The sequence below is a fragment of the Triticum aestivum genome, chromosome 3D (assembly GCF_018294505.1).
Source record: "Triticum aestivum cultivar Chinese Spring chromosome 3D, IWGSC CS RefSeq v2.1, whole genome shotgun sequence".
Taxonomy (NCBI): Eukaryota; Viridiplantae; Streptophyta; class Magnoliopsida; order Poales; family Poaceae; genus Triticum; species Triticum aestivum.
In genome coordinates, this window is record NC_057802.1 from 10,342,491 (window position 1) to 10,353,544 (window position 11,054).

The 11,054-nt window shown below is 52.2% G+C and overlaps 1 protein-coding gene across 1 annotated transcript in view; it reads right to left on the reverse strand.

Annotated features, from left to right (window-relative positions):
* LOC123076027 (E3 ubiquitin-protein ligase SINA-like 7) overlaps positions 1-10,117 on the reverse strand; it is a 28,134-nt gene extending 18,017 nt beyond the window's left edge. Inside the window, exons 1-2 of the mRNA XM_044498489.1 lie at positions 10,045-10,117; positions 8,509-8,654 (exon numbers count right to left, since the gene is read on the reverse strand). Coding sequence (XP_044354424.1) covers positions 8,509-8,654; positions 10,045-10,117 — 219 coding nt within the window. The remainder of the gene's footprint in view (positions 1-8,508; positions 8,655-10,044) is intronic.
* Between the last annotated feature and the right edge of the window lie 937 nt (positions 10,118-11,054).

Sequence of the window (11,054 nt, forward strand, 5' to 3'; positions counted from 1 at the left end):
TCAATTACTTACCATTCTCATTGTTGTGAGCCGGCCAGGCCTGAATTCTCAATCGTACAGATTTCACACTGTCATTGCTTTTGACTATTGTTGGCCACACATATATAAACCCAGGCTAGATATGCGCATGCAAAAACCGTTCTCACAGGAGATGGCCTCCAATGGTGGCGCACCAAATCCATGGCAACAACGGCCGTCGCGGCCATCGCATGAGAGCTACACATGCCCTTTTTGCCGTAGGAGGTGGGTCACACACCAAGCCCTTGGTGGCCACATGTCCTCGCAAAGCTGCCGCAACAATCGCCACCGGAACACGCCGGTAAGCCTGCCCCAACCAGCCTCCTCCGCGCCTGACTCTACTCTTTTGGGGCCATGGCTGCTTGTGCTTGCACCCAACCTTGCCTTCTGGGAGGAATACCACCGTGGAGGTCCCCGTCCGGTGGAGATTGACTTCATGGGTCTACTACGGGTGCAAGAAGACCTTGCAGTGCCGCATCTGAGTGATAGAGCCAGCAAGGTGGTCGACCTAACCTTGAGGCTCTGATTCGTGGAGGGCACATGATCACAAGCAAAATAAATACATTCGACGATAGATGAACATCGTGTAATATAAGATTCGTCCAAGCGTGTCATTTGTTTCAGCTACCTCTTACCGTGTTCTTCGCTATTTAGAACTAGATTGATTTCAAGATGCATGATGGATATGGTGCATGTTCAAGATTCAATTGGCTTTACTTTTTCTAATTTAAATAGGTGCTTACCTGTGTGTTGCAAGGGGACCCGAGAATTTTCATGTTTACGATATAGTAGTTGAGTCGATTGACCTTACATATTTGTAGGTCCATGTGTGGAACCCAATCTCCTTGACCATGCATGGGACCATAATGGATATCAACGAAACAGCCAATGCAACCTTGTGAGCATTATAATATTATTATTATTATTATTATAGAGAGCGTTATATCTGAAAGAAAATCCATTTTATAAAGATTATCCTTTAGAAAGACAAACATAAAAGCGGATTATGAAAAGTGCACAAAAAGTGGCAAGCAAGCATCAAACATTGAGGTGTCCATGCATTCCTATGGAGCAATAAAACATAATTGAACAATTTACGCTGGGTGACCGGCTAAGTCTTGTGGAGCAGCGGTCGCATTGTTCACTGGCACCTCCCACACAGCCATGTGCACATTTAAGGCCAACCCCACCACCCACGTCTCCCTTTTGCCTTATCCCCTTACGCGTCTTCCACCATTCCCTCTCTCCTCTTTGCCTCCACCCCTCCTCCCCCCACAAGAGGGGGCATGCCGTTGTTGCCACACGCATCTTATCCCTGATCGACAGCAAGGCCATCGGTGTTGCGCACCTTCCCCCCACAGTGCCACCGGATGCCCGCGCTGCGATGAGCTTTTTCCCTTGGCGAACAAGGGCATCGTCCAAAGCTTACTTTGCAATGGGTTGCGCCCCAAGCGAGCTCGAACCTTCAAGTCCCGACTGTTAAAAGGGAGAGAGGGATTTGGTGGAATAGTTGTTTTTATTGCTTGAGCCTCGTGGGCGTATATATAGTGAGTACATGATCTGCTTGGAGTACAAGGCAAGGTAGAATAATATCCTACGCTAGCTATCCTAGCTTTCCTAATAATCACGATACTCAACACCCCCTGCGGTCACAACGGTGGCGACGCAGACGGTGAGACTGGAGAAGAATCCGAAGGCAAGCCGACGGACACCCCCCACAGTCATAACAGTCGACGCATCGTGGAAGTTGTGGCTGGAGTGGCAACCGACGAGATTGCTCAAGCAAGGTGGTAGCCCTTTGTGCCGATGTCGATGTAGCCAAGGCGTAGGGTGGTGTAGCCGTTGTTGAGGTAGCCGTGCGAGGGACGCCGTGGTCGATGTCGAGTCGGGCTGGCCGGTGTCGAGGTAGTCGCCGTGGACCGGGAAGAAGAGCGGCGGTGGCGGCCTGAGGAGGCGGCGGCGGCTAGGTCAGAAGTGCGGCGACGGTGCTCGAAGTAGGCGAGGAAGAACCCGACAGCATGACGAGTACCAGCACGGACGGTGGCGTTCCCGCGCCTAGGGAGGCGGCGCGACGCATACCACGTAGAAGTCGACGTGTAGGGACGGCGGAGTGGACCGCGCACCACGACGCTACGGCCCGAAGGGGCGACGCAGCGACAGCGCGCCGGTCGGGGCGACGGCGGGGAAGACATCAGGGTGGTTGCAAGGACCGCATGCCACGCTCGCCACGGCCCGACGGGGCGACGCAGCGGCAGCGCGAGGGTCGGTGCAGCCTCGGGGACGGTCTGGAGCGGACGGCCTCGGGGCGGCGGTTGACCGCGGGCCGCGGCACTACGGCCCGAAGGGGCGATGCAGCGGCAGCGTGTGGGTTGGTGCAACCACAGGAACGGCCTCAGGGCGGCGGCGGGGACCACGTGCCGGGACGCTACGGTCCGAAGGGGCGACGCTGAGGCACCGTGGATCAGTGTAGCCATGGGAAGAACCATGGGGCGACGACGCTGCGGTCCGGAGGGACGGCGCGACTGCAGCCCATTGCTCGATCGGTGAAGGGGTGTGTAAACTTGGACGGTGATCTTCACTGAATCCTGAGGAGACGTTCATCGGGTGGTGATCAGACCAGACGAATTACGTTAGATGACGGGACGTGCACATCGGATGCAACATGCACGGGCAACTAGCATGCACCGTGCATGGAACAACCAAGCGGCATGCAGCAATGGGCAACAGCACCACGCTTGCGCGCGGTGCATGAGTGCGCACGAGACGTATGCGGCCAGCCCGACAGGGCAACGCAGGCCAGCGCGAGCGACCGCAGTACACGACGCGTGTGCGTATGGCCCGAGGCGTTGTGTGGCAACTGATCCCGTAGGATAGCCAATGAAGATGCTGACGAAGTAGACATGTGTGGTAGATGACGAACGGCGGCGAGCGACGCAACGCGATTTGAGATCGGAAAATCAAAAAAGAATCGCCGATCAAAACGACCGGTGAGAGAGAAAACCCAGGTCGGGAAAAAGACTCTCTAGGTCACCCGGTCAACATGACCGGCGGGCGAACCCTAGGTACGGGCGGCGCGGCCCCCGGTGGCGGTCATGGAGGCCGACCTCCTCAGGGGCGGCGCGCGGGGCGGAAGCGGTGGGTGGCGGCTAGGGCTGGATCGGTTAGGCTGATGCCATGTTAGAAGGGAGAGAGGGATTTGGTGGAATAATTGTTTTTATTGCTTGAGCCTCGCGGGCGTATACATAGTGAGTATATGATATGCTTGGAGTACAAGACAAGGTAGAATAATATCCTACGCTATCCTAGCTTTCCTAATAATCACGATACTCAACACCGACGTTGTCCGCGGCAAGCTCCGGCGCTGCTGCCGGCTACAGCAGGCGCTGGACCCGACAGGGGGGGTGTGTTGGGGGATCGCAACCCTAGCCGCCGGGGGCTCCCCATCCTTCCATCCCTCCCTCCGCCACCGCCGAAGGACGCCGCCGGCCTATAGCCCGGAGGTTGACGGCGGTGGCGGGGGCCTTCCCTCTCTCCTGCGCCATGGGGGCTGTGCGGTGCCCCGTGGCGTGTGGTGGCACGGCCGATCTGGCCTTGGTGGCGTGGCGGGCCTGCCTTGACCGGCGGCGACCGCCTCGGCCTAGGGCGCTGATGGTGGCGGGTGCGGCGGCCGGCCCTGCTTCGGTCAGCGGCATTGGCCGCGTTAGGCGACGGCGGCCGGGTCTGCGGCGACCGACCATCTGACCTCGGATTGGCGGTGGCGGCATGGAGGGCCTGGTGGTTGGGTCGGCGCCATGCGTGGTTTGCCCTCCGGACAGATCTGATCTGGCCGGTGCAGCCTGCTCGATGTGCGGCTGCTCAGATCGGCGGCGACCCTTCCGCACACGATGCTTGATGGAGGTTCTTCGAGCGGATCCGGGTGAAAACCTCGTTCTCAGCTTGATGCCAAGACCGGCGTTGGCGGCACTCTTTTGTGTCATTACCTTCTTGAAGGCATCGTCGTGGAGAAGCTCCAGACCTCTATCCTCTATCTCCGGGGGAAACCCTAGATCAGTAGATCGGATGACGGCGGCGCGTTGGTGTCGTTTCCTCCTTGGGGGCGTCATTCTTGGAGGCGTACACGGGATCGAGGGACCAGTGGGCGGCTTTTTTGATGGAGCAGTGCTTCATCCTACACATTGATGACGGCGGATCTCGGCGGCATGGCGCAGTGGAGACTCGGCGCCCGATGCGCGGTGATAGACTCGCGTAGGAGGAGGTAGTTGTCTGACGTTATGGTGCCGTCGATGGCAGAGTGGCCTTACAAGGTAGAAACCTCAATATCTACTCTGAAGACGGACCTATGAAAGATGGCGGCGACGACACATGTGAGTGCGTCAGATCAGTTTATGCCGCAGACCCAGTATGTGGCTCGGCTGGGGTTTCTGGCTCTTGATGATAGGCTTAGGTGAGTGGTCTGGGTATTTGGCCCAACTAGCACCCCTTCATCATATGGATAGGAGTAGTGGCATATGTTGCCAAGATGACAGATTCAGGCATATTGTTGTAATACTTTGTAAGGTCCTCGAGAATAATCAATAAAGTGATCGCATGCATCTCCCAGATGCAGAGACCAGGGATCATCCTCCTTTTCTAAAAAAAATAAAAATATGATGAATAGCTGCCATAAAAGAGAACAAGAGCCCCTACAAGGATACAGCTCTAGTGTGGAGATCAAGGAAAAGCTGGAGTGTTTCCTTTAAGGAGGAACAGAGCTCCTGCAAGGCAGGACTCTAGTTTCGGAGATCAATGAGAAAAAAATATTATTTTGCTGGCATGAGCGGTAGGAGTATCAAGTAGATTCACAATGGTGTTGCATAAATTGCGATTATATTGCAGAAGAGACCAAAAATTGTTGGATGGGTATTTACTTTTGTTGCAATCAATTTACAAATTTGGAGCATAAGTTTAAACTGGTTTGTAGTTGGATGGTTGTCAGCCAGAATATAGCGGTAAACAGCAGACTGCCAATTTTATTAATCCCTATTGTTAGGTTACTTTGAGAGAATTAAATTTGATGATGAAATCATCAACAGAAGAAGCACAAGGCTAACAAACATTCAGAAAAAAGATAGGTTGTCCAAATTAACAATAGTGCGGCGGTCTAAATCTGTTCACATGGTAGGTTCAATCATCACAGATATAGAAGAGTTTAGTTGTCCGTTTCGACGTAAATGCCAAGTGCGTCAATGAGGCCTCCGGAGCGCCCGTGGAAGCCAACTATCCTGCCGCCCGCCGCTGGCAGCTCGAACGGCGGGCCTTTCCGTGTCCCGTATGGTCCGAAGGAGCGCCGGTTGCCAACTAAAGTAAGCGCTCCGACGAGGAAAGAGCCACCAAACTCGCCCACATGCCCTTTCATACCGGTGAGGTATTCGTCCGGCTCCAGACAGATCTGCACATGCCAAAAATAAATAACAGATACATGAAGTGCTAATTTTCCTAGGCGTGATTTATGATTCAATTCCAAAATAGTTCGTTCATTGGAATGGCATGGCATCCCCTTGAGAAAAGATCTGTCAAGGAATAATGTGATGGATGGAGTAGGTCTTAATTAGTATCACCTCTGAGCGCTGTCGACCCTCAAGTTTTCCCCAGTGCTCCGTCTGCTCAATCCGGCCGTCACGCTCGTAAGACACCGAGATGGCGTCGACGGCGCCTGCATGCCACAGTATTACCTTGACGATGCGGTCGCCGCCGCGCACGTCCATCTTCCAGGCGTCGCCACGGGGGCCGCCGCAGGGACCCATCTTGAGAACGTGCCCCTGAGAACACAAATCAAGAGAGCAGAGCACCACGCGATCATTTGCCTTGAGATGGAGAGATTGCCAGACCAGAGTATATGATTCCTAGGCTGCAGGCGTTACCTTTGCCTTGACCTTCTGGAGTTTATCCTCGGCGGCTTTCGCCTCGCTGCGGTGGTCGCCGATGCTGACGATGATGGTTGCGGGGGCGCCAAGGGAGATCTCCGGCAGAACAACCGCAAAGCGGTCCGCCGGCAACAACGCACCCTGCTGGAGCGGCAGCACGGCCGTCGATCCTCCTCCCGGCGCGGCAGAGTTGCTGCCGCCGCCGTGGCCCTCCAGGTTCGGCTCCTCCACTTTGACGGTCACCTTGCTACCGGCCTTCTCCATCTTCTTGTGGATGGACGTATCCTCACTCCACAAACTAGCGATGGGGAAGCTAGGAGTAGGACCAATATACATATACTGAGCGAGCGACGTGCTAGCTAGTAGCTAGTGGTAGATGCACGTCTTCCACACCAAAGTTCAGTTAACGAGGAGGCTTTGGCTTTCATCGATCTCTTCCGATTCCCAGGAAACCAGACTTTATGTTTACGTGCAATTTAATGTGGGGCAACTGTACATTAAGTTGGCTGACTATTTTTCACCCGCAATTTCTTCCGATTCCCAATGGAATTTGAAGCGACTTACAAATCGCAAATGTACAACTTAATTGTGTAGTGTGAGCCAGCGTTCACAAAAAAGTTGTACTACCCCACCCCATTGATCGTTTGTTTCGACTTCCGCCCTTTATACACCCTCACAAAAAAGTTTGGTGTCATCCTAAAAGAAGATGTCGTCGGCAGCAGCAGGTTCCATTGATCCAACCTGATCAAACCATCTCCATGGCTCTCTAGCAAGCTGTCCTCTACTACCTCCGTCCTGGTTTATTCGTCCCCTCCAGATGGAGAGATTACCTTTGCCTTGACCATTACCAGGTATTTTCTGCTATGGTAGACAAAATAAAGAAAATAATAATGCATGTCGTCAAAAATTATATCACTGGATTCGTATTTGAACATAGTTTCCAGCGATATTATTTTTGCTAAATGTATTAACATCTTGTTAGTTAAATCTCAGGTCAAAATTTGTCACAAAATGCAAAGGGGACCAATAAACCCGGATGGAGGTAGTACTTCCTAGTTGATCTGGTTGTAGAAGCTGATGCGGCATTCATCAATCTCCTCCAAGACTGGTGACACAGGAAGAACCGGCTGCCCATAGCCCCATGTATGTCAACCTGATTTATAAAGCAATCTGCCAACACAATTTTGCGCAATGAACATCTTTGATACTGCTATTGTGTTGATATCTGCAACCTCGGATGCCAAGAGTCTTCTCATGGCCAAATTGTAGATGGGCTCTGATCATTTCCTTCATCAGGCACCTTGCGCTTGAGCACAACTAGGTCGTAGCTTGACAGTGACAAGCTTTTTATCTTGCAACAAGAGCTCTGATAATCATTGGTTGTAGAGTTGCCGTAATGTAGATCACATGTGAACGTGGGTTCGGTCACCTTAGGTTGTACACGGACGACGGTCGACAGAGATGGCGGCCTAGTGCCTCTCATGCCACGTTGAAGAGAAAAAATGGTTGAATGTAGGCATTTCAAATGAATATCACATACGGATGTATATAGACATATTTTAGAGTGTAGATTCACTTATTTTACTCCGTATGTAGTCACTTGTTGAAATGCCTAGAAAGACAAGTATTTAGGAACGGAGGGAGTACGTCAGTACTGCACAATTCTTTATTTTGTCTACCATAGCTAATTATGTTCATAAGAAGTTCTTTCTTGAGAACTAGCACCACACCCGACTATAGATTCATCAAAGCTCTGATATTATCCCAAGCTTTTATCAGAGGCTGGAGTGTGAGGAAAAGTAAACATATGCATAGACATAGCGTATTTACCTGAAATAGTCTGAGGGACACAGAGCAGACCGAATAGTCGAGGGTCTCCAACCAGATAAAATGTTACAGCACTTGAAGGAAATCTTGATATAGTATGTGGGGCACTTGTAGTCCAGTTGAACCTCACATTCACGACAAGAGGATCATATTTTGTTTTGAAATGGTCAGGGGGGGGGGGGGGGGGGGCGCCCCACTGAATATATTTCAAAAGTCAGCGTGAATTACAGAGTTATGAGTTTTGTCAGGAGAGGAACTCGCGCCACAGACCGGCATGGCCCTTTAGAGTTTCAGATTTAGGTCTATGAGTCCATATAAGCAAGTCATCTAAGATAGCACAAATAGAACTAGAAGCAGCAATATCTAAACCCTGGAAAACTTTCTTGTTCCTAGCACCCCAAATCTTCAAGAGAATGAGAAGAAGCATGAAGGGGCGGATCGTAGTGGGCAGCGCATCGGAGATAGTGGTGCTGAACAGGGCCCCTATCATAGCATAACGAGGGCGAATGCGGGCGGCTCTCCAAATCCGACAAGCAGCCGGGCAAGAGGAGCATATGAAATGCCCCCACAGAACACTGTGGAATAGAGAGGATTAATTGGACCTCATGAGAATAAATCTTACCAGAAACAAAGAACTGAAATACTACATGACAACATGATAGGTTACTACTAAACTTTCATTGTTTGAGCAACCATAGTTGTTACGTAGAAACACTTTCTTGCCAACACATACATACCAGTGGTGCATGCATTTATATACCGAGAATATCGTTGGCCTGAGGGGCTCACAGCACATGGTGCAGTCAAGGGTCTCCAACCCAACGGTGACATTGAGCCTCTTGGCGCTGCTCTCTCCCTCTCGCTGCGCTTCAGCTTTTCTCTTGCTGGAGCTACTACCATCCATCACTAACAAAAATCAAGGTAACTGCACTAGCGTTTCTTTTATATTTCTTTTATCCACTCGAGATCGCCAGCCGTTTCCCTGACGGCGGCGCAGTTGCAAGCAAATCGCTGCCTCCGGTGACCTCCTCTCCGTTGAGAGGGGGGATACCATTAGTGCTCCCTTGTCGGCGAGTCCTCCACTGGACCCCGCCGCCCGCATGCGCCTGGCTGGAGCGAGTGGAGGCGAGCGCGACGGCAGCTGCGGACTCCGGCGGCAGCAGGGTTGCGCTAGAGGGGACTATACCTGGCCAAATGTCGGGTTGGGCCGGGCTTCGGGTCGGGCCGGGCTTCGGGCAGGGCCATACAAAGCCTCCTGGGCCTGGGCCCAGCCTGGCCCGGGCGTCGGGCCTGAATATCAGTCCCGGCCCATCAGTGCAAAAGCTCTCTGGGCCTCGGGCCGTTCCCTTCCCTAAATCGCAAATATGTCGGGCCCGAGCCCGGCCTGGCCCGGGCGTCGGGCTTAGATCTCAGGCTCAGGCCCGGCCCATGGGCAAAGTCGGGTCGGGCTTTTTCGGGCCGGGTATCCCATGGCCAGGTCTAGAGGGACCGACGAGCTGAAGAGGGAGGGTGGGCTAGATAATGGCCCGGGCCTGGCCATCTTCGTTTTGTGTAAAAAAAAGTGCCTAATTTACCTCCCATTTTATTTTGTGAATTTGAGGGAACACAATTAGCAGATGGAGACCCCTCAAAAAAGTTTAGCAGATGGAGTATATTCAAATGAGCATACCACATTAACTTTTACCAATAGTTTTAATTTTTGCGGGTAAATTTGACCAATAGTTAACCTAATAATTTGAGAGTTATTTGATACATAAGTGGTACCATTGTATTCATATTTTAAAACACTCGGAGACCATATCGCATTTGCATTCTACATTCTATAGATTGACGGTTGATGAATTGTGCAATATATTAGCAATTTTTAGTCCGTAGAAATTTTAGGAAAGATCAATGTTTTTTCGTTATTGTTACTCGTATCATATTTTCGCTTTGTTTCCTTATGTAGTGAAATTAATTCTTCAATCCGGTGTGTCTTCTCCCTTCACTTTTCTACACAATTAGCCAACATTAAGATGCAAACACGATACCCACCCCCCCCCCCCCCCCAATTTTATTTCTCTGCATTGGGAGCACTAGCAAAGCCATGCGCAAGGTTGATGGTCAATTGACTACCCAGCTTTTTTGTTATAATAAAAAGCAATAACACATGTAGAAATCTTGCAAAAAAATGCAATACCGCCAATTTATATATTTGACTACGTGACGCCAATTTATTGCACAAGATTGACTGCGGGTGGAGTTGTGGTGGCGTCGTCAAGCCGCGCCCCGGTTGGCTGGTGGCGTGGGTACGTGCCCGGCGGCTCCGGCGCTTGGAGCTCGCCGGACGGCGCAGGTTGGGCAGTGGCCCGGTATGGTTGCTGCTCCATTCGTGGGTGGCTCCATGGTACCTTGGCAGGTCGGCTGCAGCGGCGGCTGGCATGTTCCGGCGTCGGCTCGTCCGTAGGCAGCTTGTGTCGGCCTTCGATCCCTCTACTCGTTGTCCGGGCGCTACTTTTGTCGAAGGGTTGGCCATCTCCGGGCTGAGGTTCATCGCTCGTCTCGCGTCCGGGGCTGCAGGACGGGGCGGTGCTCATGGGCAGAGCCCGTGGCTCGGTGCTGCCCGGTGGCCATGGCCGTGTGGGCGGCGTGGTAGCCGGGGTGTGGTGTTCGAAGGCGGTGAGTGTTGGCTGGGGCGAAAACCTGTTCTATCTTCGGACGGACCGGTGGCGGCGAAGCTCGTCTCCTTCTTGAAGGCGTTGTCGCGACTCACATTGCCCGTCGTGTTGCTCGGGGGGGGGGGGGGGGGGATTCTGATTCTCGGATCGGGCGGTGGCGACGCTCCGGTGTCATTTCATCTCTGAAGGCGCCACCTTGGAATCAACGGTTCGTCGTATGCGACTACATCTCTTCGTAGTGATAGGGGTGATGTTGCTGCACTCAGCGTTTATGTATCCGGCTTTGGGTGTGTGCGTGTGTTTGTACCGGACTGTTGATGATCGTTGTTTTATATATAAAGCGCGGCGAAAGACTTTTTCTGTAGGTTGTAAGAAGTGTCGAAGCATCAAATTTCATACAAATTTATACATCTGGAAAGCCGCACGCATTGAGGGCCGGATTTCAGACAAATTTATACACACAGACCACAAATTGATTAACACAAGTCGAGTCTCAGGGCTGACGACAAGACTTTGGAGATCGGGGTGCAGGCTACCAACATTACAAGGCAGACAATATTCGTCTACAGAAACTAGTACACTACGAGACGCAGCCTGAGGCAAGGCGATCCTGCCTTTCCCATCCTATTCAATTTCATTGCAGATGCTT